At 46.1% G+C, this 27,317-nt stretch overlaps 1 protein-coding gene across 3 annotated transcripts; it reads left to right on the plus strand.

The window, feature by feature from the left end:
* Positions 1-267: 267 nt before the first annotated feature.
* Positions 268-26,738, plus strand: NSMCE1 (NSE1 homolog, SMC5-SMC6 complex component; the record flags this gene model as incomplete). Of its 3 annotated transcripts, XM_084250655.1 has the most annotated exons (9): positions 268-361; positions 6,295-6,299; positions 7,740-7,886; positions 18,364-18,485; positions 19,423-19,500; positions 21,269-21,415; positions 25,517-25,633; positions 26,082-26,202; positions 26,659-26,738. In XM_084250655.1, the coding sequence occupies exons 3-9, from the start codon at positions 7,751-7,753 to the stop codon at positions 26,736-26,738; spliced, it is 801 nt and encodes a 266-aa protein (XP_084106781.1). In that variant the 5' UTR covers positions 268-361; positions 6,295-6,299; positions 7,740-7,750. The 3 variants fall into 3 exon arrangements, with proteins under 3 accessions (XP_084106781.1, XP_084106779.1, XP_084106780.1); XM_084250653.1 differs by lacking the exons at positions 268-361; positions 6,295-6,299 and having other exon boundaries at positions 7,678-7,886; positions 21,269-21,376; XM_084250654.1 differs by lacking the exons at positions 268-361; positions 6,295-6,299; positions 19,423-19,500 and having other exon boundaries at positions 7,678-7,886.
* Between the last annotated feature and the right edge of the window lie 579 nt (positions 26,739-27,317).

The following is a 27,317-nucleotide window of genomic DNA, read 5'->3' on the forward strand; positions in this document are numbered from 1 at the left end:
CCCGGGTCCACAGTAGGGAGACTGAGCCCCCGACTCCGCACTGGCGGGCGTCGGCAGCGCGGGGGCGCGCTGCTCTACGCCCCTTCCCGCTAGGGCGCCCCCGCACGCGGGGGCGGGGCGGGGTGTCCCACGGGGCCCCGGGTGCAGCGCGGAAAGCGCCGACCTCGCGACCTAACGGTCGGCTGCTCGCCAACGGCTCGGGCGCGAGCACAGGAAGTGCGTCACCCGGTGGGCGGGAGAAGGCGGCTACGAGCACCAATCGGAGCGCCGCGTCCGCGCGCGTCACGCCCGCAGGCGGAGCTGACGCCGCCTTTCTGCCTTCGCCGCCGGCAGTGTGGGCTGCGCTTTGCTGCTGCGGAGGGTAATTTGGGGCTCGAGGGCGCGAGGCCGACGGGGAAGGCACAGGGCCGTTGAGTTGAGGAAGGAGGCGAGGGGAGGACGGAAGGTTGGGCTAGCCAAGAATTGGGGGTCAGGTCCCTGGGCGGCCCGTGTGCCGTGGCGGGGTGTGGCTTGGGGGCCGGGGGCGTCTCCTCTTCGCTGAGGAAACTGGCCCAGAGAGGGCTGCAGAGACAGGTGGACTGGAGCCTAGTTCCTCTCACAAACGTTTTCAAATCGCAATATTAGTTGAAAAAATGCCTGTAGTCGTAGTTTCAGGTGAAAAAACCGAAATAGAGGATTCTGTCGAAACTGAGTAAAAGACGGCCTCTGCTGCCCGCGCTCCGAGCTTCCGCCTTCTCTTCTCTGTACAGAACTTCTCAGTCCCGTATTTAAAGCCGCCAGGCTGGATGTGTTCACAGCCCAGCGTTTGCCGGCTTTTCAGACGCTGACTGCGGTGCATGTCTGTCATGTCTTTAAATCAAGTAGTATTGCCACAGCTGAGTGTATTTACCCGCGAGGAGAAACCAGCCACGCAGAGTCGCGTGGTTAGAAACTCACAGCAACAAAAAGCTTGGTTTTCTGACCTTTCTAGGTTTGAGACTGTTAGATAACGGACCTCGACCTTCATTTTGTTGTTCACTTACAGTTGGCCTGGGCCAGGACTGTGCTTTTGTGTCCCCTCCCCCTGTGCCCATCCCTTAACAGCACTCAACTTGTGCCCGCTCAGCCTCAGTTTCCCCATCCATAAAATGGCGTCGCTCAGGCGCAGTTTCCCCATCCATAAAATGGCGTCGCTCAGGCGCAGTTTCCCCATCCATAAAATGGCGCCGCTCAGCCTCAGTTTCCCCATCCATAAAATGGCGTCGCTGAGGCGCAGTTTCCCCATCCATAAAATGGCGCCGCTCAGCCTCAGTTTCCCCATCCATAAAATGGCGTCGCTCAGCCTCAGTTTCCCCATCCATAAAATGGTGTCGCTCAGGCGCAGTTTCCCCATCCATAAAATGGCGTCGCTCAGCCTCAGTTTCCTCACCCATAAAATGGCGTCAGTAACGCCCTTCTCAGAAGATTCTGGTGAGGATTAAATGAGACTGCAAATGAAGCACAAACACTGTTGAGCACATAGCACCGTCACACCAGTGTTATGATTTAGATTTGTTCCACAAGCATCTATTACCACTATTTGGCTAGGTCCATGGTTAACCGCCCCCTCCCCATCCGCTCTTCATAGAGACAACTGACTTCTAGGCATAAACGAGTCAATTTATGTCTTTCACCTCCATTTTCTACCCCCTTTTTCCAAGTGGGCATTCTATGCCATTCTATACTTGTTCTTATTAATGTATATATTTTTTGCTATGTAACTTGCCTATAAACGTGTGAAAATAGAAGTTTGATGATGAAGCGAACACCTCTATGCCCATTACCAAGTGAAGAACATCTTATTGTCAAAGCACCCCTTGAATCCTTTTCTCTCCTCCCCAAAGATAACCACTGCCCAGAATACCGTGGTAATCATTCCCTCTATTTTCCACTGTAGTTTTTTACTGTCTAGCTCCCTGATGAATGCAGCGTACCGTTTTACCAGTATTTGAATTTTGTGTAGTATAGATAGAATCTAGTGACTTGATTTTTGTGCTTAATACGCTGTTTATGAGATGCATCCATCGAGGTGAATAACTTCATCTTCATTGCTGTTTTAGGTTCTCTGGTGGTATAAAAGTGCTTCACGTAGGCATTCTTCAACTGGACATTTAATGCCATTGTCAGAGCTTTGCTAACCATGGTGTGTTTATAAACCTATTTCCTGGCACAACTGTGAAAAAGCTGCTCTAAAGTACATGCAAACAATGACTTTCTTGGGATATCCAAATTTGCTAGTAACATCGTTATCTGAAGCAGTTTTAAGATTTTATACTCTACCAACTGTGGATGAAAGTTTCAGTCTCAGCTATTCCTAAGAACTTTACGCCTGTCTGGTGATGGGTCAGACATTGACGGTTGCGTTTTTAATATTCATTTGCTGATAACATTGAGACAGCAACTTTTTATGTATTTATGAATCATTTGTGCACCTGCTTTGTAAAAATTTCTGTTATTTTTCTTCTACAGTTGTCTTCCCCTTACCGATTTGTAGGAGTTTTTTGTATGATCTGAATATGAATCTTTGGTGGTTTAAATGTTTTCAAATACCTTCCACGTTGTGTTTTCGCTTTCTTCCTCAGGTGTTTTTGGTCAACAGAGGTTCTTAATTTTAACAAAGTCGGGTTTTTTCAGTATGTCCCTTTTAGTTTGTACTTCTATTTTTAGGAAATTCTTCCCTACTTTGGGATCATAAAGATATTCTTTATTGTCCTCCAAAAGTTGTACTTTCTTTAAGACCTTAATCCTCAAGAAGTAATTTTTTGGTGCATAGTGTGAGGAAAGGATATAGTTTTATTTTTTTCATTTCAAGATAATCTCTTGTTCAGGAATCTCTTACTGAAAAATTTGCTTTGATTTAGAGTTCCATTTCTCCAGCATACCAGGTATTTCCATGTATATTCTGTTTCTGAGTTCTTTTTTCTGTTGCTTTGGTCTTGTCCACTTCTGTACATTAGCACACTTTATAACCTTACTCTAGCTTTATAAATCTATAGGAAGTACCTGGTAGGGCAGTAGTACCTGCCTTATCTTCTTCAAAAATGTCTTTGTCATTTTGCCTTTATTCTGTATAAATTCCTTGTTTTATTACAAAATCATCTTGTTATCACAAACAGCCACACCAGAGCTGTTGCGATTTTGATTATTGCATTGATTCAGTTGCATTGGGTCAATTCAGATTTTAAAGTGATTGCTTCCAACATTTCATTCTTAAGTTTTATGTTTGCTGTAGGTTTTTGTAGATGTCTTTTAGAAGATAAAGGAAGTTTCTTTCTGTTTGAATTTGTTAGAGTTTTTAGTATGAGTAAATGTTGAATTTTATTAACTATTTACTGTATCTTTCCTTGCTTGAGTCTCCTAATGTCGTGAATCACACTGATATTTCAGTGTTAAGCCATTGCTGGGGTAAACCCAATTTGGTCATGGTTATAGCATCTTTTTTATGTTATTAGATTAACCTTTTGTTAAGGACTATTGTAGCTATATCGGAGAAGATACTGACCTTTATTTTATTTGACGTCTTTATTAGGTTTATTCAGCTTTATCAGATAATTTGGAAAGGTTTTTCTTTTTCTAGTTTTGGGGTGGTTTGTGTAACATTTGAAATGATTTGTTTCTAGAATATTTGGTAGGACTTCATTCGGATCTGAAGTTTTCTTTGTGAGAACATACTTTTCCATGAAATGCCTTTAATGGTTATAAAATAAAACACTATTTTAGTCAGTTTTGAATGAATTTTCTATGACTTTATACATAAAACGTCAGATTATTATCTTGTTAGAATTTTTTTTTTTAAAAGTTTGTATCTGATATTTTCCTTTTCTTAAAACAAATATTGTTTGTCTTAAGTTTTCTCTCGCACTTGCAAAATCTTGCCAGAGGCTTATCACTTTCATTAAGTTTTTTTTTTTTTTTTCAATGAATAATTTTGGTTTTGTTCTCAGGGATCCTTTTTTCCCCTATTAATTTTCATGTATTATTTCTTCCTATAACTGTTTGAATTTAGTTTGCTGTGCTTTTTAAAGTTTCTTAAGGTGGATACCTAATATTAATTTTCATATCCCCCGTATTAAAAATAAACATTTAAAGGTTATTAATTTCCCTGTAATGCTTGAGTTGCTTCCCACCAGTTTTTAGGTGTATTATTTTGCTATTTTTCAATTCAAAATATTTTCCAATTTCCATTAATTGTTCCTTTTTGATAATGTTTAGAAATGTTTCTTAAATTCTAAGCAGTTTCTCTAGTTATTTTTTGTTTCTCATTTCCAGCTTTCTTGTATTGTAGTCAGAGAATGTGTTCTCTGCATGAGAACCAGTTTTTAAATTTTGCTAAGGCTTGCTTTCTGGCTCAGTATGTAGCAATTTACATAGTAATTCTGGGTGTGTTTGAAGATTCTGGAATATTTAGTTCTTGGTGCAGTTTTGTGCATGTACATCTGATTCCGCTATTGCTGTGACATACAAATTTTCTCTACCCTTACTAATTACTCATTTTATCAGTTGTTGAGAGGGATATTTTAAAATCTCCCATGTGGTTGTGGATTTGTATGTTTATTTTTGTAGTTTTAGTTATTTTTGCTTTAACTGTTTTTTTTTTTAATTTTTTTTTATAGAGGCATGTTTTTATTTGTTTGTTTGTTTATACATGCACTGGGTACAGTCAGAAGCACGGGAGGGTGAGAGAATTCACCAGAGCCAGAGTGGGGAGCAGAGCAGGCAGAAGGACCGAAGTACACTGCTGAGGGGAGCAGCGGGCGGCAGGCGAGGTCTGCGCGCCATGTGGGACCCTCCTGCAGTGGCCGGGGAGCAGCCGGGGATCGAACCGGCGCCATGGAGGCCGCGGGCAGCTTCGCAACCCAGCACTCAACTGCTGCACCACCAGGGAGACCCTGCTTTAACTGTTTTGACCCACTCTTATTATGTACCTAAATATTTAAAATAGTTATATTTTCTTGGGAATTGAACCATTTTATCATTTTGTGGTGACCATTTTTATCCCGAGTAATGCTTTCTGTCTTGAAGTCTGTTTTGTGTCGTATTAATATAGCCATACCAGCTCTTTGTGTTAGTTCACAGAGTATGTAGTTCTCTATCATTTTTCTTTTTAATTCTTTGATCTTATGTTTCAGAAGTAACTCATTGTCATATAGTTAGATTTTATTCATTATTCAATTCGATAAGTTTTCTTTTTTTAATCCGACCCAATAGTCAGTCTGTATCATCTACTTAAAGATCCTTATGTGGAGAATCTTAGTCTCCAAAGTTTCTAGGATAAAAGCCTGAATTCCTTAGCCTAACACACCTATTCTTGTGCCCAGCACAACCCACCAGTACATGAAAATGGAACAGATGAACAAAAGATACCCAATCCTCATCATAGAAAAATTGGGGAGGGCTTGCTGACTGACTGGATCTGAGGTTATGGACAAGGAGTCTCAGAGTTTGATGCTCGGGCCGGAGGTGTTTGTATGACTGTGGACTGTACCACCTGAACAAGATGTTTTGCAAAAAGAACTGGGGGAGGAAAAGGGAAACTGATGGAAGGAAAAGATGAGTCCGATTTAGGATTGGTGAGATTGAGATGCTGTTGAGATGTTCCTGAGGCTTACTCCAGCAGGCAGGTAGAGAAACCAGTCATGTGATAATGCATTTTCTGGGCGCTAAGTCCAGTTGATGATACTGTTTAAAAAGATTAATAACTTGGGGCCTCCCTGGTGATGCAAGAGGTTAGGACACAGCACTATGAAGCTATCTTCAGCCAACGTGGCACGAGTTCGATCCCCGGCCAGGGAGTTGCCCCACATGGCAAACAGACCTCTCCTGGCTCGCCTGCTGCTCCCCTCAGCAGTGTGTTTCAGTTTGCCTGTTCTGCTCCCCACTCTGTCTGTGGTGAATCCTCTCACCCCCCATACCTTTGGCCTGTACCCCAGTTCTTGTATGCATAAATAAATCTTCAAAAAAAAGGAAAGAATAATAACTAGCGCTTTTGCCTCTCTGCTCTGTGTGCCAGGTTCTTGACAATCCTTGGTAGTCACATCTCATTTAATTTAATATTTTGCCATTAAGATAGTTGGTATTATCCTCCACTTTATAGATGAAAAGACAGAGGCCTGGGAGATTGAGCATGTTACCTAAAAACGTACCCCTGCTATCTTTGCCTAAGGTGAATTTCTTGTCACAGCATCACCTGAAGTGAATGCTAAAACCTCAGGATTCCAGTCTCTGCAGTCAAAACCTCCAGAAAAGGGCCCAGGAATCTGTATTTTTAATACACAGTTTAGGTGATTTTTTTAATTTTTTTTAATTTTATTTTATTTTTAATAGAGGCATGTTTTTTATTTTATTTATTTATTTGTTTGTTTGTTTTGTTTATACATGCACTGGATACAGTCAGAAGCGCGGGAGGGTGAGAGAATTCACCAGAGCCAGAGCGGGGAGCAGAGCAGGCAGAAGGACTGAAGTACACTGCTGAGGGGAGCAGCGGGCGGCAGGAGAGGTCTGCGCATGGCCATGTGGGACCCTCCTCCGGTGGCCGGGGAGCAGCCGGGGATCGAACTGGCACTGCAGAGGCTGCAGGCAGCTTCGCAGCCCAGCGCTCAACCACTGCGCCACCGGGGAGGCCCTAGGTGATTTTTTTTAGATCAAGATCTCAGTACCTCTTGTCTTGTTCTGAACCCACGCTCTTAGCCCTGATACTGTGCTACCTCTCTGTACCTGCAGCAAGCTTTTTGATCAGGCCTTGTATAATACTTTTATCAGTTCTGATCTTTGTGGTTTGTGGAATGATACTGGTATGTTTTAGTAGAGAGCAGGGGATTTGAGAAATACCATGCAGTCCTGCCATGGCAGTTGTTTTATTAATGGCTTGGGAGGGGAGAAGGAAACCTTCAGTTATTGTTTGCTAGAAGTTCTTTAAGCAGTGAACAGTTTTCTAATTTTATAGTGAGAAAACAGGGCCTTAGCTAAATTTATCCAAGGCCATAGATCTAGTAAATACTGGAGCCAGGTTTTAGGCTGAGAATTGTCTAATAGTAAAAATAACTAACATTTAGTGCTTAGTCTGTTACCAGGTTTCTATATGTAGTAACTCATTTAATCCTTGTAGTAATGCTACGCAAGCTGTTATCATTGTTTTCATTTCATAGTCAATCGACGTGAAACAGAAGCATATGGAAATTTAAGTTTTCCAATTTCACAGGCCCCAGTGGCGGAGCAGGCTATATATATAAGTGTTCTGGCTGGCTCCAGAATCCATACTTCTTGCCACTGCCTAGTACTAACTTGCCTAGCCCCTGACTTGTGTCTTTTTAATTTTTTCTACCATTCAGCATGATGAACTTGATTTTAAAAACTAATGAGTTTAAGGGCCTCCCCAGTGGCGCAGCGGTTGAGCGCTGGGTTGTGAAGCTGCCTGCAGCCTCTGCAGCGCTGGTTCGATCGCGGCTGCTCCCCGGCCACCGCAGGAGGGTCCCACTTGGCGCGCAGAGCTCTCCTGCCGCCCATTGCTCCCCTCAGCAGTGTACCTCGGTCCTTCTGCCTGCTCTGCTCCCTGCTCTGGCTCTGGTGAATTCTCTCACCCTCCCGCGCTTCTGACTGTACCCAGTGCTTGTATAAATAAATAAATAAATTAAAAAAAAAAAACTAATGAGTTTATATTTGTTAATGTAAACTAGTGCAGAACCTTGAGCATTGTTTTTGGTGTGCTTTTACTTGTTTTTCAGTTCCTTCAAACATGCAGAGCAGTGCAAGAAGAATGGGCATCATGACTGATGTCCACCGGCGATTCCTCCAGCTAATGATGACTCATGGAGTGCTGGAAGAGTGGGAGGTTAAGCGCTTACAGAAGCACTGCTACAAGGTCCATGACAGTAAGTATAGTTTCCCTCTTCCAGAATGCTTTGGTACTTTGTGACCAGGGACTGGTTACCCTGGCCTAGTACCATGTAACTAGTTAACCAGTGTTCCTGTCCAGAGTATTCAAGTCTCTCACAATCTCACTACAGCTCATCTTATTTGAATCTGTGACTTCTTATTTTTAAAAGTAAATCTGAGGGCCTCCCCGGTGGCGCAGCGGTTGAGTGCTGGGTTGCGAAGCTGCCCGCGGCCTCTGCGGCGCCGGTTTGATCCCCGGCTGCTCCCCGGCCACTGGAGGAGGGTCCCGCATGGCGCGCAGACCTCTCCTGCCGCCCGCTGCTCCCCTCAGCAGTGTACTTCGGTCCTTCTGCCTGCTCTGTTCTCCGCTCTGGCTCTGGTGAATTCTCTCACCCTCCCGCGCTTCTGACTGTACCCAGTGCATGTATAAACAAAAAACAAAACAAATAAAGAAAGAAAGAAAGAAAACATGCCTCTATATAAAAAAAAAAAAAAAAAAAGTAAATCTGAGATTTAGTCAAGTAGATGAAGCTGTGTGATTGTGGTTCACAACAAGGTTCCAGTACCTTCGCAGGTTTGAGAACAGTAAATCTGCAGCAGGACAGAGGCAGAAGCCAGATCCATTGAGTCAAGGGGTGAGTGGGAAAACAGTGAGTACAGAAACAAAATATTCCTTCATGATGTACAGAGAGAGGAAGATGAAAGAGTCTGGGTTGTTAGAGAAAGACAAATTTGAGTGACAGTCCATTGGGGGTATTCCATGGGAAATTCTGGGAACTTGATGGCACATTAACCAATTAAAGACTTGGGGGAGTCCCGAAGGTAGAAAACCTGTTTAGCTTTAATTCTGTGCAGCCAAACCTATTTACCTAAAAATAACACATCTTGGAAAACCCTGGACAGGAATATGTGATGTGTGATAATAAGTTCTTTTGGTCTGTAGGTTTATAAATCATGAAAAACCCATAGTGTGTAAATCACAGTAAAGGGTTTTTTGCTTAATTCTGTGGACAGTAAAGACCTCTAGAAGAACTTGAGGCAGGAAGTGACATCATCAGTATTGTGTTTGAGTACTCTCCTGTGCAAACATAACTGCTTTGATGGCCTGTGCTCTGGTGGATAGGGACTGTTGGCAAGAACTTCCTTTATGGAAAAAGGAGTATTATACTTGCCAAACCAACTTCTCTTACTTTTTAAAAAGCTCAGTGGGACTTTTAATGTACCCCCTAGTATCCTCTGGTGGTGGGCAGATGCTTTTCTTTGTTTTTCAACTACACAGCATTTCATTCCTCAGCCTTTTAGTTTATCATGTAAATCCTGAATGTGAGCTTTAATATTGATGGGGAAGTTCTACTGAGCAGCCATATGATACCTTAGTACTAACAGTGAAAGTGTTTTTGCCTTTTTGACCTTTAACATTGTTATGACCTAATTTAGGAAAGTCCTGTAGAATGTATCTAGGAATGTTTATTCACACTGTATATACCTTTCTGTGTGTCAAGATATGGTTATGGCTAATATAATTAGGACAGAATATAATTGTCTTTTTCCTATTTTTCATTAATTTAGAAAAATTAATTTTGTTCTCAAGCATTTTTGTTATTTGTGAGATTTTAAAATAGGGAATGATGAGAAAAATGATCTCAAGTAAATACTTACAAGATTAAATATTATTAATTTCCTATCTTTTGAAGAGATGCCAGGAAAGTCCCCTTCTGCTAACTGGAAGAGTATTTAGCATCTCAGAGAATTATGAAACAAAGGAGTAATTGAAACTGCACATTATTTCTATTGCAATTTCCCATGGTGTTTGTCCAGTTCATTAAGGTACTTCCTATTCTTGGGTTTGTTTGGGCTCTCTTCTTACTGTCTTTAGGGGAAAACATATTTCCCCATTTTCCTGACTAGTGAAAAATTTAGATTTTGTTTTGATGGCCTAGTGTCAAGCCTGGGGTCTGACCTTTCTGAATGGCACTGAGGTCCTCTGTTCTTGGAGCACGTTAATTTTGAGCCAGGACTTACATCCATGCATGCAGTCATCCAGCATAACTTCATGAAACTAATGTAGGTCAGGCCTCTGCTTTTGGACTGGTAACACGGAGATGAAACTTTTTCTTCATCTTGGGCCTCATGAGTCATAAGGACAGAGTCAGATGATACTGGTATAAGCCCCTTGATGGAAGTAGGTGTAGGAGGCCTAGGGAATGATAGTTAAGAAAACTTGGATTTGTGTATTTCTAGTTTTTTAAATATCCACTTTTGATGAAGACAAAGTAATAGGGATCATTTTACGTGTATCTGAAGCAATCAAACCATAGACAAAATAATATGAAACACTGGACGTTAGTCAGTAAAGGTCATTGATCTCTTGAGAGGCAGATAATGAGGATTTTTCCCTCCTGGCACCAAGTATGTATTATTGTCTTTTCTGACTCTCCCCCTTCAATTCTGTGGCCACCAAGTAGGTGTCCAGTAACTTGCCTCAATTCTGACACTACCTGGAGTTAATGTCAGATCCCATAAATTAATGGGACTCAGCCCCACATAACTGCCTCAGTTCAGATGCTAGCTGTTTCAGGCCACCTGTGCTTTTGACTGGCCAGCCGTAAATCAGGCTTTCCCATGACTCCCACCTCAGGTTCAGTAATTTGCTAAGATGGCTCGTGGAACTCCGGACAGCACTTTATTTCAGATACAACTGAGGAACTGCCAAATGGAAGAGATACTTGGTGCAGGATATGGATGGTGGGGTGCTGTGGAGTATCCATGCTCTTTGTGGGTGATCTATCCTCCCAGCACTTTGATGTGTTTACCATCCTGGAATCTCCCTGAATTTCATTACACAGGGATTTTTATGAAGGTTTCATTACACAGGCATGGGTGATTAGGTCATTATGATTGAATTGTTGGTGAGTGACTCAATCTCTAGACTCTCTCCAGAGGTTGGGTATGGGGCTGAAAGTTCCAGGTTTCTAATCAAGGCTTGGTCTTTTCTGGTGACCAGGCCCCCTCCTGAAGCTGTTGAGGGATATAGTAAGAGTCACTTCATTAGAACAAAGGATGCTTTTATCACCCTTATCACTTAGGAAATTTCAAGGGTTTTAGGAATTCTGTACCAGAGTTGCTTTAGGTTTTTTTTTTTTTTTTTAAAAGACTTATTTATTTATTTATTTTTACAAGCACTGGGTACAGTCAGAAGCGCGGGAGGGTTAGTGAATTCACCAGAGCCAGAGCGGAGAGCAGAACAGGCAGACTGATGAAGTACACTGCTGAGGGGAGCAGTGGGCTGCAGGAGAGGTCTGCACGCCATGTGGGACTCTCGCTGGCAGCCTGGGATCGAAACGGCGCTGCAGAGGCTGCGGGCAGCTTCACAACCCAGCGCTCAACCGGTGTACCACCGGGGAGGCCTTTAAGTTTGTTTTTTATCTCGGAGTAATTCCAAACTCATAGGAACGTTGTAAGAATAGTATAAGGAACTCACCCTTCCCCACAGTCATTTGAGAGTAAGTTTCCAATTTTATGTTCTATCACCACCAAGTTCTTTCCTTCTACCAAGGACATTCTCCTAAGTAATCACAGTATAACCAGGATTTTAACAATGAGAAACAACCACCATCTAATCCACAGACCCCATGGGAGTTATCCAGTTGTCTCAGTGTTGTCCATTTTTAGCACAGAATCCACTTCAGGTCTACGTGGCATTTAGTTGTTATGTACATCTCTTACGGCTCGTTTAGTTGGAAATAATTTATCCTCTGCCTTTCCTTGACTTTTATGACTTGGCATTTGATGATTATAGGCTATTTAGTGGAATAGCACTGTGTGATAGAAACAATAATGCCAGCCACAAATACACTAAAAGTTTTCTGGTAGCGTCCTCCCTCATCCCTGTAGGGACTGGGCACTGAATTCAATCCTGCACGTGCAAAGTGTGAAAATAAGTAAAGATTGCCTAAGTGAGAATAGGCAAAGTTTGTTTATTCAGTGCTTGCTCTAGCAAGGAAGTCATCACCTTCACTTGTGCCTTGACAGAGAATCAGCACCAGGTGGAGGAGAGGGAGAACTTTGTAGTGGAAAGACTGGAAGGTTCAGCTGCACCCTGACTGGAGGTGGCTGGCCTGGGGGAGCTGCAGCACAGGCTGACTAGCAGCATGACATCCTGTGACTGGTTATGGGGCATGCTTGCCTTCTCTGCTTAGTTCCAGGTTGAAAATGGAACCAAATATTAGGAAAGCTCTCAGTTATTAATCAAGTCTTTTGGTTATTTTGAGTGGGTTATTACAGGGGTAATGGTTTGGCCTCCTGGACCTGTTGCTGGAGATAGTGGTCTGACCCGCCTCTTGACTCTTACAGGCAGCAGCATCCTGGGCTGGGTTGTAGATTGTAGGTTAGAATCCTGTTTTTGGCCATAGCCCACCCATCGTCCATTTGCTTATTCAGTCTCGCAGAACAAGTGTAATGCAGCCTGTTCTTTGAATTGTTCCCTATCCCTTGTGTGAGTGAGCTGCTTCTCTGATGGATCAGGGAACAAAGTGGTCTGTCTCCCTTTGTGTTTCTATAGCAAGGTTCTTGCCCATATTTGAATTTGAAAACAGGTAGAATGTCAGTGGTCTCTAGCTTATATAGGGCATGGGTGATGTGCCCTCTTTTGTGGACATGTGTTCTCTACTGCACCTGCTGTCATCCACACATAATGTGTCTTGCCTTGTCTCTGATTTGTCAGTCTCAAGCTTAGCTCAGGTACATCTGAGGAGGAGGGAGCTTGCACACAGGGATAAAGCAGAGTTGGCCGTCCAACTCTGGGTGGCCATCCCCTGCAGAGCTCCCTCATCAGCTCCTTGATGTGCCAACTCCTTGAGTGTTCTTGGATGGGTGGGAGTTCGGGCAGGGTACCACATAAAATATCAAAGTTGCCACTCATCTCAGTAATAGAGCGACCACCTGTTTTCAGAGGGTGTGATGAAAGTGTACATGAGAGGTGCCATTGCTAACGCCATCTTTCCACTTGAATATCTGAATATTAAGAGACTTACTGCTCAGGAATTGATGTGAAAGCTGAAGGCTGAGAAGTGACCCCTCATACACCTCTCAGACCCGCATTCCAACTGCTAGCCTTTTCCAGCCTAGGGCTCTGCTCTCTTAGGCCCAGTGTGCCACAGCGCCTGGATCTGATCCAGGGCCTAGGAACCCCAACCTCTGTGTCACACCTAGCAGGACCACTCTGCTGGTCTATCAGATGAGAGAGGTGTCACAGGACAAGTTAGTCCACAAGTGGTTTAGTCCCCTGGGGTCTTATTTTTTGCTGTTATTTCCTCTGCCTAAAGATAGCATTTCCTATCTCTAGTGCTTAGTTTGGAACTAAGCTATTTGTTGTTCAGAAGTTTAGGCAGCAGACTTCCTGACTGCCCAACTGTGTAGTGAGCACTAAGTTCTAGTAATTTGGGAAGCAGGGATCCTGGTTAGCAAGAAGTTCACTGGTAAAGTTAAATCAAAATTCAATTAAAAAAAAAAGGACATAATATATACAAAGGTTACCAGAAAAAAATCTCTTTAATAAGTTGAACCAACATCTGCTCCTCAGAGAAGGGACCAGCCTATAGACTGTCTTGAGTCTCATTTTTTAATTGTTCCAATGATGAGGCATTCTCTGCAGAGGAAAGAGCTGTTCTGTCCTCTCCTCTCCTGGATGTTTGCCCCTTAGTTCAGCCCCACTGTGCAGCAGTATCTGCTGCCCCTCATGACCTGACTGAGTCATGAGGACTGGGCCCTCTTTCTTTGGAGGAAATGATAGAAGTCAGTTGGGTATGCCAGTCAGAAGGCAAGCACAGCCTCTGCCTTCTGCATTACACCTGGCATCTTTGCCAGGCGCTGCCCAGACACTTTCCATCTTTCTGTTCTCCCTCTTTTTGACCTTGAGCCCATTTGCCAGGTTCGGGAGGCATGTTGATGTGATTCTGTAGGAGTCTGGTATAGGACAGGAGCTCAGAGAACATTTGCCTGCTCCTCACAGGCTATGGCTCAGTATCTGGGAGCTTGGGATCTGGGGTTGGGCGGGTCTGGTCTCTCTTTCCAAGCTGTGGGAACTCTGGGCAAGGTATTTACCCTCTCCAAGACTCTCGAGTCTGAAAATGGCACTAAGAATGCACCTTATGGAGTTACTGTTCTTACAGTGATGAGATGAAGCAGGATAACGAATTGTGCCTAACACATACTAAGGTGAATTATGGCCACACGTTTGCTAGACTGATAGCTAGGAGCCAGCCTGGGGAAGGGCCTTTTGTTTTCACTTTTTTTTTTTTTTTAAAGATTGATTTATTTATTTATACAAGCACTGGGTACAGTCAGAAGCGCGGGAGGGTGAGAGAATTCACCAGAGCCAGAGCGGGGAGCAGAGCAGGCAGAAGGACTGAAGTACACTGCTGAGGGGAGGAGCGGGCGGCAGGAGAGGTCTGCACGCCATTTGGGATCCTCCTCCGGCAGCCGTGGAGCAGCCGGGGATCGAACCGGTGCTGCAGAGGCTGTGGGCAGCTTTGCAACCCAGCGCTCAACTACTGCGCCACCGGGGAGGCCAGTTTTCACCTTGAAGTTTGTAACTTCTCCATGGCCCATGGGAAATGCGCAGGCACATTGCTTACAAGTAGACAGAACACAAGTGCCACCAAGGATATATAATCCCTATACTACTCAGTAACTTGGCTAGGGTATCTCTTTGCGAAGAAGCAGCTGTAGTAGGCACAGGGCTCTGTTCTTGTATCTGGTTATCCCATGTCGCTAACTGCATGTCGTACTGTTGGGACTAAGCCTTTGATCCATCTCTACCTGCAAAAAATTTTCGATTCTTACCAGAAGTCTGCCCTTTTTTCTCAGTTGGTCTGCGAGGAGTGATGTTATTCATTCATTCTCTTAAGTCCCTCAAATGTGGTAGAACCAAGATGGAAAATCATTCCCTGGGAATTGTGTGACAGTCTTTATCTCACATACTTTATCATGACTGTGAACTCATAGGATATTGGGGCCAAATCCTTTAGCCTTGTGTATCCCTACAGATTTGCAAACTAGCGCCTCCAGGAATAGGTAGGGAGTGGGGCAGAGCAGTCAACATTTGTTGGTCTTAAGACTTGAGATTAGGAAGTACTAATCTGGTGTAACTTGACATTTCCTGGGCATATTAGGGATCTTGTTAGCAAGAAAGAGACCCCAAGGTGGCCAATTTAAAAAGGAATGCTTTGGGAGACTGTGGGGAGAGGGACACAGGACTGATTGATGTCTAGGGGCTAGGCTGGGGAAGGGCAGGACCCAAGGAGCACCAGAACTCAAGCAGCACCTTGCGGCCAAAGCTGCTTCCCTCTATAACAGCTAAGCTAGAACTATTTCTAGCCATCCCTTTGTTCTGGGTCACTCCTGCCTGACTTAAGATTTGGTCTTAAGATCTCCCAGCTTCATGCCCTCTGTTCTTGGGATATGGATACCTGGAATTATTCTACCAAGATCACACATACTGGGAAAAGTCAATGTAAAAGGAAAAAAAGAGCTGGTTAGGGGTGGAAATGGCTGCTCTGCTGCCAAACATTACTAGGTGACAGTGGAAGTGGAATGGACAGACTTGCTAATTGGAACAAAGTATGAGGGGAAAGGAAGTGCTTGGGCACAGTGGGAGGACAGCATGGGAACCTCCTCTAGGCGGTCAGGGATGGCCTTTACGGAGAAGACATGTTCAGGGTGCCAGAGGGTCAGGAGGCTGGGTGGGTGGAGTGAGGGGTGGTGGTAGAGGGAGGGCCTGGGGGAAAGTGGTCTGCACATATGAGGGTGGAGGCAAGGCAGTAACTGGTCTTCAGAGATGGGCAAGAGACACTCCCCCATGGTTCCACAGACAGGGTGGATTGAACAGGCCCTGTAGTACCATTCTGCCTCTGTTGTCCCCTAAAAGTCAAGTTGGGGAGGTGGTATTGCTGAACATAAAAACCTTTTTCTCAGGTAATTATTAAGAAAGCGCTGGAAACATGTCCAGTGCCAGCAGTGGGGACAGACATGAAGTTGCCCCTGATAGGAGAAGCTCTGTAGTAGAAGAATGAAGGGAACAACTAAGCAGATCACTGGTTTCTGCAATAAGTAAGGACACCCATAGGAAGTGGGTTTTTTTTTTTTCCTTAAAAATACAGTATTTTGTTCATGTTTCTGAAAAATGAGCCCATACGTATAACAACAGGTAGGGGAAAAGGGAAATGTAAATGTGCTTATTAGCTCCTCTCTGTATGGACAAGGTGTCTGGAAAGTCCGACTTACTAGAATGCTTTTGATCTGCCCACAGAGAACATTTTTCTGAATGACACCCAGGAGAGGCCTTTTCGGTGGAAAATGTGAATTATTACTTTCGGGGAGAGGGGGGACTTGCCACTGTGTCATACTGGGTGGATGGGGTGGTTCCTGCCCATGAAGAATCCTGTCACTAGTCTTTGAGAGAAGGTTCTTGAAGCCTGAGTCTCACACACCCACAGCTGGGTGCTCTGTGGTTAGCCACACTGAGTGCATAGACTTGTAAAGAATAGCCAGGCCCACACAATGCAGAGATGGTTTGTGTGGTATGGAGGGAAGAAAGCACATGGACGCAGACGCACTTTTACTGGGGGCAGGGGGAATATTTTGTGGAGGAAGGTACCATTTGAGTTGGCTTTTGTCACTGGTAGGTGCAGCGCGAGTGAGAAGGCAAGGCCCTGGTCACAGGCAGGGAGGGAGGACATAGGATGGTGGCTCCCCTCTGGTCCACATATTTAGCAGCTCTGACCAAGTTTCATTGTCACACCATCATCATGATGTCTGCCATGGCCACAAACTAATTGTCTATTTCAAAAAACTTAGACTACTTTAAAAGAAAGGTTAGATCTCCCCCTGTGATACCCTTATTAATTTTCTGGGCCACTCATTGCATCCCCTTTATAGGGCTGATGGCTGAAGTGGTTGCAACCTCCACTGCCACTAATGTGATTTTTTTTTTTCTTAAACTTTAATCATCTATGTCTACAAGGAGCTTAAAAATACCTTTCTCAGTAAGAAACCAAACACAGATAAAGTTAAGGTACTTTGATAACACCTTTATCTTTGTGCCCTTTCCTGGTGAGGGCCTTGGTCACCAGCTAGGTGGGCAGCCTTTCAGACCTTTACCCCGAAGTGTTGTTTCCTTGGTTTTATCAGTTTTTTTTTAAAACATAAATGGGATCACATTTTCTGTTTTCCTGTTTTTTTCCCCTCAGAGTGACTAAAGAACAAATCTTTTGAAATTATTTTATTTTTTTTAAAGATATATTTATTTATACAAGCACTGGGTACAGTCAGAAGTGCGGGAGGGTGACCTTATTCACCAGAGCCAGAGCAGGGAACAGAGCAGGCAGACTGATGAAATACACTGCCAAGGGGAGCAGCGGGTGCGGCAGGGTAAGTCTGCATGCCATGTGCGACCCTCGCCGGCGGCTGGGGATCGAACTGGCGCTGCAGAGGCTGCGGGCAGCTTCACAGCCCAGCACCCAACCACTGCGCCACCAGGGGAGGCCCTTGAAATTATTTCAGTAAGTGAAAACAGTAATACATACTCTTGGTTTAAGAAAGCCCCCTACAAAAGGGCAGTTCCGGGACATGACTCGGACCGTGTCTGTCCTCTGCTTGTGACTCTGAAAGACTTCCATTGCCCAAAGGAGAAAGGCCACACACTCTCCTGACTTGTAGGCCTTATGCCACCTGGCTCCTGCTTTGCAGCAGCATTCACCCCCCCTTCCTCCCTGGCTAGCCAGTGGTTCATCCGTCCCCGTTACCTGCAATACTGGGTGGGACCACCCTTACCACTCTGAGTGAGAGGGGGTCCTTGGACAGCAGTTGCTGGCTTCCTGTTCATCTCTGGTCTGTGAGCCTCTGTTGTCAGGGGTCAGAGAGCGCAGGTGCTCTCACTGGGCTGTCTGGCTCACAGCTGCTCACTATGCCTAGTGGGGTAATGCTGGGTAGGTCAGCTTCCTGTCTGCACATTGGGCTTTTCACATATGCTAGAAAGAAGTTGCCAGTGCCTCTTTGGGAGACTATTGGCAGGATTGATTAATTACTAGATGAAAAGAACGCAAATGGCCTCTCCCGTGGTGAGTACTCAGGTGAGCTGTTGTTCTTACTGGGGTGGTAGTTGATCTTCACTGCTGTATCACCAGTGCTTAGCTCATGGGACCAGATACATAAGTGCTCAGTGTTTGGCTATGAACTAGAGAGAGAAAGTAGAGCCATGCCTGACATGTGTGACAGAGGCTTGAAATGTATGTGAAGCTGGGACAAGGTGGAGGTGCTGAGCTGTGATCATGTATGTGGGAGCTCTTTGCAAGTTCAGAGCACCTGGAGTGAAGGTGCTTAAGTAGATTAGTAATCACACTACAGGGAATGATGTCTTCATTCCCTGCCCCCCTCCCCCCATTTTTTTTTTTTTTTTGGTCTCTTTATTTCCAGGCACTGCTACTGTAGATAAGTTGGAGGATTTCATCAACAACATTAACAGTGTCTTGGAGTCCCTGTACATTGAGATAAAGAAAGGAGTGACAGAGGATGATGGGAGACCCATCTATGCCCTGGTAAGTGCAAAGCAGCGCCCTCTAGTGGCATTTGTGAAGAAATGGGACTGTGACTGGCTGACCCCAGGTCCTCATTTGTGCAGAGTAAAGGAACACCTTGCCTCAGCATGGGCTTTCCAGACAGGGGAGCAAGAAACAGAAGCTGGCCCAGCCCTGTTCTCTGCTCACCCAGCCTCTGTGGTCCTCGTATCTGAATGTCCTTTGCAGGTATCAGAATTGGGGATAACCAGAACCGGCACCTAGGCTCTCCACCTCAAGCTCATGTTCACTGACAATTGACTATTTTATTTATGGATAATTCTCTGCAAAAAGTCATCCCAAATGAATAGAATATTAGGATTTAAGGAAGTAAATACTTTTTCATTTGGAACATGGGAGTTGTGAAAATTGAAAATGGGGGATGAACACTACGCATTGTAAGAGACCCCGTGGGACCTCCCATTGTTTTCAGATTTCCAACCCCAGCTAGGGAGTAAAGTAAGTATAGATGGGGAGAAGCTGACAAGACCCCCATCCTTGGTTAGACTGGTCAGAGGAGATCAGGCTCATACCAGCCACACACAAAGGAGCCCAGGTTCTGTTTCTTGCAAGAAAGGGTTTTGGAGTCAAATAGTCATGGAAATGGTGGTTTAAACGGGTAAATCAGATTTTGTTATTGCCAGACTTCTTAGTGCCTTCTCCATTAGCATACAGACACATTTTATAGATTCATCTGAGTTTGACATAGCCTTTGGAGTTCTAAAATCACTTAGGAATCGGACATGCTGATGGGGATATTGATTTAAGTCTGTAATGTAACACTGATTACAAAGCCTGTGGCCTGCCCTATGGCCCATACTGCTTGGACACAGGTGCTCAGTGATCAGTGAGGGATCAGGGGAGGGGAGGAGGACCAACAAGTGAATTAGCCTGACCTTTATGCTGACTTATTTCTTAGGTGAATCTTGCAACAACTCCAATTTCTAAAATGGCCTCAGATTTTGCAGAGAACGAACTGGATCTGTTTAGAAAGGCTGTAAGTATAGTAACTTCATTGCCCATTGCCTGGGCTTCTTATGGGAAACTTCTGTCTTTACCATTAGAAATAGAAACTACAGGGGCCGCCCTGGTGGCACAAGAGGTTAAGTCTCTACACTATGAAGCTATTGGCAGCCACTGCAGCATGATTTTGATCCCTGGCCAGGGAGCTGACCCACATGGTGCAGCAGACCTCTCCTGGCTCACCTGCTGCTCCCTTCAGCAGTGTATTTCAGTCAGTCTGCCTGTTCTGTTCCTCACTATGTCTCCAGTGAAACTTCTCACCACCACCCCTCCCCCCCCCCACCTCCGGCCTACACCCCAGCTCTTATATGCATCAATAAATAAAATAAATCTTGAAAAAGAAGTGGAAACTACAATCTGAGTGGACCACCACTGCCCCCTCCAATCCCTTTGTGTGTGGGGGGTGTCATTGAGTGCTTCATTTGGAATTCATAGTCACCAGGTGATTGCTGGGGAGGTCACCCTAGCTGCCTGGGAAAGAAGGACTTGTCCAGATTTGAATCTCCATTAGCTGACAATAGCAGGCTCATGGGCATGTGATGTGGGTAAGTGTTAGTGCCTGACTATTTTCTGTGTAGTCTGCACCTGTGGTGGTAGCAGCAGCAGGAGCGCCTAGGAGCTTGCTGCTAGAAAGGTTAAATCCCAGCCCTCACCCAGACTCCTAAATCCAGGCCTGAATTTTAACAAGGTGCCCACTGAACCATTTGCATGTTCATACTTTGGGGCACTGCTCTGCCTACTGACTTTGGAGCTCTTTGCTCAGCCCTCTTAGTATTCAGCTGGCTGAACACTTGGATGCACATAATCATGGCAGGGGTGATAAAAATTAATTCAGACATTCCAGTTTCATTCCACATCTGGAATCCAAGTCTATGAGGATGAAGTCCCAGAGAACAGGCTTGCAGAGACCAGACACACTGTTGTGTGTGCAGGAAGCCTGTCTTCCCAGGGGCTCTGCCCTGCCCTGGGCTGAAGTTTTAGGGGAATTTGCCTGCCAGCCTTTCCTGGCCCTGGACCAATAGTGCCTCTGCATCTCCTGAGCTAGCTTTTTGCCTAGCCCACTCTAGCTCTGCTCTTCTGCCTTTCCTGGCTCTGGCCTGCCACTCAGGCCAGCCTTGATACCCCGACAACCTTGAGTAGGAGAGGTGCCACCTTATGCGTTTTCTTTTTTTTTTTTTTTTAAGGTTTATTTATTTATGCACACAAGATCTGGGGTACAGGCCAGAGGTGTGGGGGGTGAGAGGATTCACCAGAAACAGGGAGGAACAGAACAGGCAGACTGATTGAAATACACTGCTGAGGGGAGCAGTGGGCGAGTCAGGAGAGGTCTGCTGTGCCATGTGGGTAGCTCCCTGGCAGAGGCTGCGGATAGCTTCATAGGTTGCATCTTAACCCCTTGCACCAGCAGGGAGGCCCACCATCTTATGCATTTTCATTCATTCACTTATTCATTTCTTAGCCTCTCTACCTACAGGGGAGGGTGGGGGCCAAGAGAGATGATCTTCATTAAGATACTCATTTTGTATTATATTATAGGGGAAAACATCTAGTAAAAAAGACAGTGTGTTTATTATAGTTTTTGGCATTTATAGTTACATTGTTTTTCTGAATGATCATACCTGTATACAATTCTGCCTGTTATATGAGCAAATTATTACATCCCTGGAAAGAGTTGGTATTAGTACTTAAAAGTTGTTTTAAGTGGATTTATTAGATGAATGTATACATGCTATTTTTTCTAGTTGGAACTCATTATAGATTCTGAAACTGGTTTTGCATCTTCCACAAATATTTTGAACCTGGTTGATCAACTTAAAGGCAAGAAGATGAGGAAGAAGGAAGCTGAGCAAGTGCTACAAAAGTTTGTACAAAACAAGTGGCTGATTGAGGTACTTTCTCTTTTCAGAGTGAATAACAGTTTTTCCTCCAAGACCATATTGTATCCAACTGATGTCTTTTGAGCCAGCCCTTTCAGGTTCCTTCTCTGATTTAATGTACAAAGTGACCCTGTGTGGGGGAATTGGGAGCCTTCTGTTGAGGCACATGACGTGTCGAGGGAGCCACAGCCAGAGTGGCAGTGCCAGGGGTTGCACCCAGGTTTGAGGGCTCCAGAGTTCAAGCTTCTGGTCCTAGACTGTGAGGCAGCTTAGTGCAGTATTAAGGGCATTGATCTCACGTCAGACCTTCACTTAAATCCTGGTCCAAGTGTCCTGGCATTCCCCATTTGTGAGGGGGAGAAATAGTATCTACCTCCTGGGGTACACTGTACTAGCAGAGTGAGACAGTGCAGAGGAAGTGCCTGGGCTGGGCACGCAAAGAAATTGCTGTTGTCATCATAATTACTGCTGTCAGCGTTAATATTAGTGGGGGCCAGTACTCTGGTTCTTTGATTTAGACAGGGGCCCTTAAGGAGCAAAGAGGATGTGTAGGGAAACTTTTGGAGAGGATCCCTGGAAATTTGAAGGGACATGTTTCTACATGTCCCTGTCTAATTCTGATGGGAGAAGAACAGATGTTTCAATTCTTTTTCCACAAAAGCACCAATATTTCCAACAAACTGAAGTCAGACAGGCTCAACTCATGCCCCTTTTGCCACAGTGCTGCCCCATCGAATGCCTGTGTCTGGAGGACATGCTCAGATCAGCGCTCAACTTCCTTACCTGGCCAGACCTGTGGCTGGAGGTTGCTGCGTATGCCTCACACAGTTCTTCACTTCCTTTTCAGGGAGAGCTTGCCTCTTGTAATGTGGTCACAATGTTCTAAGTTTCTGCTCTCTGGGTTGGTAGAGTGGGGGTTGGGGTCATCCCTGGCAGCTTCCTCAAAAAGATTTGGTTCCTGAGGTACTTTCCTGATGGAAGAAAGATGGTTGGAGGACATAGGAGTGAGGGCCAGGGTGATGGGGATCTCCCAGTGAGCACCAGGATCTCTGGCATGGATGTACACGTCATATTCTTGGGTCCTCGCCACTGCCTGTGATGATAGTTCCTGAGCTCTGGTTTTAGCTAAACAACTCTAGCTCTATGGTCTGGTTGATATGTCATACACAGTAAGTGCCAGAGCCATGGCTAGGCCCTGGCTTGGGTGATCGTAGCTCCTGATCAATTACTTTCTCATAGTTTTTCCTTTCTGGGGTGGATTTGGCTGTATGAAACATCTCCGGCAGCTGGGGTTATACTTGACCATAGCTTCTTTTTGGGCCAGGCTTTTAAAAAGCAGGCGTATGGTACCTTCTTTACTGTTGTACCTTGTTACACCTGAGGCACCAACACATGCTTGCTGAAAGGATGTTCGGGCATGTGGATAAAGTTCCAGAGGAACAGAATTAATTTAAAACTTACTCCAAAATGATACATGTAATACTTGCTCCTTGGAAAAAATCTATACTGACAAAAATACAGTGACATCGCCTGTTACCCTTCCACCTCGAGCTAAGCACTCACTTCTGGGACATCTGCTGTTCCTGCTGTGAACCTGCAAGCTGTGTACTTTAGCACACTCTGGCACTATCGGGCCCTGGTTGCAGTATTGCAGTGTACCCGACTTTATCGTTAGAAGTTTCCTCTGCCCCAGCCTTTTGCTGCTCAAGAGAGGCTGGGCACATAGGAGGGAGCAGACCTCTGGAGTCTGTTGTACTTGAGCTCTGTTCCAGGCTCCTGCCTTCTCTGCTTCTCAGCACACTCATCGTACAGCTTCTGTGCGATGCTGGGTCTCTGAGGCTCGTGAGCTGTCAGGTGAGCAAGCTACAGGTATACACTTGCCAGCCTCAGCATGGGAGTCTTCTTGTTGACTGACCCGCTCAGGCTTCCCATGGAAGAAGGGACAAACCAGTGGAGATGGGGAGCAGGGTGGTGAGACACACCTCCAGTTCCTCCTCTGACTATTCTGCTACTAACTTTGGCAAGTGGCCTGGGTCTTCCTGGGAGACCAGGGTACCTCTCTTCCCTTCCCTGTGATAACTTAGTGGGGTCATGAATGACAACCTCTGGGCATAGTTTCGGCACATAGTAGGTGTTGAGTAAATGCAGCTTATGCCTGACACTGAATTTGAACTTTTTCAGTAGGGCGCTGGGAATTTCTCCTTGGAATTCACTGCAAGATCTACTTAATCTTCTCTTAGAAGTTGATCATGGGAATGTCAAGTGCTGGTACACCAAAGGCTGGGGACACAAGACTGAGCAAAACCAGGCCTGGGGCTTACAGTCTCCTGGGGAGACAGAGATGAGTCAGACATCTAGTGAGTGGAGTTACAGTAAGGAAGGAAATAATTTTATGACAGCTTTAACAATGAAAGTAATCCTCAACTGAGGAAGTGACCTCAAGCTGAAGGCTGTGTAGGAGGCAGCTGGAATTGGGGGTAGGGAAGATTATCCCAGTAGATGAAGCAGCCTGTGCAAACAAAGGTCCTGTGCCTGAGGGGTACAGTATGCTCAGGGGACTTGGACCAGGAAGCTTTGTGCACCAGGGTTGCAGGGGCAAGTGGGGCAGGTGAGCCTGGGAGATGGGTCCCACCAAGGGATGCTCATCCTAAGAATGGTGAGCAGGGTTGAGGCAGAGAGGCATAGGGTCTCTCAGAGACCAGGATGCTATAGTGGGCCACATGTGGGCTCAGTGCAGTTAGGAGGGGAAGGTGGATTAGGGTGGCGGTCCTGGGGATGCAGTGCTGTTACGGATTTGGGAGCTCTGGAGAAGGTAGTAATCACTGGACCCAGTTAGCTACATCCTCCCATGCACACAGCACCTGAGGGGCCCAAAACCTCTGTCCACTTCCTGCCTGGTTCATCAGCCCAAGGTACAGGACACCAGTACCTTATGCACTGGGCTGCTTCCCACCTGCCCTCTCCTGCTCCCTGCAATCTGCTTGTGGCTTGGATTCTCAGTACCTATTTGCACCTTCTCCCCCTCTGTGTGGTCACCTGACCCCACCATTGGTGGCCCTGAGTGAATGAGCCTCCCTGGCTTGGTTATATTCAGCACTCCATATGCTGGTGGAGGTAGAAACAGGAGGGTGGGGTGCGCTCAGAAATGGGAGAAACAGTCTTGCTTGTAAAAATTTGAAACTAACGGGTAAGTGCAGGGACACTTGGGTGCCTCCATCTTCAGTGGCTCCCACCCCTGACAAAATTGCTCTGTCCTTCCCATCAGGGAAGTTGATCAGCCAGCTCTGAAAAAGCTCTTTACAGGTTCACGCCCAGTTTGTGAGTAGACTTTGATGAAATGAAATAAACTTTGAAGGGCTTCTGTGACATTTGACTCCATCTAGCTTTCCTTGGTGCCCTGCCCCCCTGCCTGTGACTTGGCCATAGGGTCAGCCCTGCAGCCATAGGGCCATAAGGGTCAGCCCACAGCCCAGCTATTTACCCACTTTCTGGTTTTCCCAGAGCTTTCGTTCACATGGTGTGTGAGCTGGGCCGGGATGTGGGAACCGGGAGGCCCCACCATCTTTGACCTCCTTGGTGTGATTTGAGAGTTGTCCCTACCTATCTATACTGTTTCCCACTTTGTCAAGTGAAGTGGCCAGAAGTAATATCCACTAAGGCTCCAGGCAGATGCTGGGAGGCACCTGATTTTCTGCTCTCTGGGAGTGGGAGGGAGGGGTGTGGAGGTTGCCTTGGGCTCACCCCTTGAGGACACTGCCCGTCTCCCTTTCTTGGCCTCTGTGCCCTCATCTGTGACAGTGGCTTCCACATGGACAGCTATGCAGATTCATGTTTGTGAAGGCAAAAGGTGCTGAGAAATGAGGGAGTGGGGTTGTGGAGGAGTGTCTCGATTTCCTCTTTGTGTCTTTGCCTAAATTTTCCCACTTGAGACGCTCAGGGGGCCAGTCTGGGTGCCTGCTAATAAGTAGGGCTGATGAAAATCTGCAGAGCGAGGGGCACCCAGACCTTGTGTCTGGACCTTGGGCTGTGGGACTCGGGGGGACAGAGGGATGGTGGGACTGGGCCTCACATGCCCATGGCTTAAGCGGTGGCCACCTATTTTCCATCCTGCAGAAGGAAGGGGAGTTCACGCTACATGGCCGGGCCATCTTGGAGATGGAGCAGTACATCCGGGAGACGCGTCCTGACGCTGCCAAGACCTGCAACATCTGCCATGGCCTCCTCATCCAGGTACTGTGAGGGGCTCCCGTCTTTGCATGGGTTCTTTCTGGAATTCTCTCAAGGGCACAGGCATCACCATTGCTCTTACCAACTCTGACCTGAGCAAAATGTAGGGCATGTTGCTGCTGTTCAAGGATGACTATGGCCCCTCTATTCTAGTCCAAGGCTCTTTGAATTTTATTTTACTCTTGAAAGGCTCCCCCAAAGTCTTTTAGCCAGTAGTGGCCCTGCTGCTCTCTGAGCCTGGCCTTTACAGTCTTGTCATCCTTCTACCTGCATTTATTCGTTCAGGATTCTTTAATAAAACCCATAGCACTGAGGACTTTCGGTTATCATCAGCGTTAATCTGGGGCCTAGAAGGCAAAAACAGCCTGCTATACATTTTCTTCTATTTCCTGAAGGGTTGTGAACACTGATGTGTATAAGGCTCCACGGCTATCAGCCGTTCTTGTTTCAGGGTCAAAGCTGCGAGACCTGTGGCATCCGCATGCACTTACCTTGTGTGGCTAAGTATTTCCAGTCGAATTCTGAGCCCCGCTGCCCCCACTGTAATGATTATTGGCCCCACGAGATACCAGGTTTGTGTCCTTCAGGTGCAGGATTCCAGAAGGGGCTGGGTGGGCAGGATAAGCCTGGGCCCTGACCTTCTGTGGCACTCAGGGAGTGCTGAGACCAGGGTTCCAAATGTGTAGGCATGGTTGCCTGGGCCCGAAACCCACAGCTGCTGTGGCTTCTGCAGTAATTGCATGCTGGCTTGCTTGCCCAGTTCTAGAGGGCTCTCTCCAGAACCCGATAGAAATTCCAGGACCCACACGAGTCTGGCTAAATAAGCCTGGTGGGGGTGTGAAAGCAGCAGCCACTGCTCTGTGTGAACTGGGCTGACGGCCTTCCTCGCACGGTGTGCAGGAAGGGCCAGCAGTGAAGACCATTACAGACCTAGGCTAAGGCACACAAATTGTAGCTATGGACCTGGACTGCTGTTTTGTGAGTAGTAGCCCACCACTCACAGTATTCCTGGCCTTTTCTGTGTACAGAGGTCTTCGACCCAGAGAAGGAGAGGGAGGCTGGTGTCTCCAGGCCGAACAAGAAGTCCTTGCGATCCAGGCAGCACTAATTGGAGCAGGGGCTCGTTGCCTTCAGGGAAGCAGTCCGTGGGGCCCTGTTTGGAAGAGACTGCGGTCTCACCGTTCACACCTTTATGCTTTGTGTTCACTAACAGGTTTGGAATAAAACTTATTAAGTTGCTGCTGCAGCCTTAGTCAGTGGTCCTGCCCCTCTGCAGGAGGCATGTCTCCTGTCGCTATCTTGGTACCAGCCTGGTTGGGCCCCATAGGTGAAGCTGGCAGAGCTCCTGTACAGCACTGGTCCAGGGCGGCTTGCCTTCAGCCACTTGTCCCACCAACACTGGCCAGCCCATTCTGGACTTCTGGGAGCCCTGATCTGAACTCCCCACAATCTCGACCCTCCTGGCAACTGGTCTGCATGGGCCTGGGGATGGCAGGTGGGGTGGGACAAGGACCCAGTATCTGAGGAGCTGGTGTCTGAAACAAGTCATGAGGTCACTTTGGAAGGCTGCCTCATATAGTAAGGCGTGGCTCCTCCCCCAAAGGCCTATTGTTATGGCAGCAATTTAAAAGTCCAAATCACAAAAACAGTTCTGGAAAGCATATGGAACCAGACCAGAAGACTACTC

This window comes from Talpa europaea (assembly GCF_964194135.1).
Source record: "Talpa europaea genome assembly, chromosome: 12".
In the NCBI taxonomy this organism is placed as follows: domain Eukaryota; kingdom Metazoa; phylum Chordata; class Mammalia; order Eulipotyphla; family Talpidae; genus Talpa; species Talpa europaea.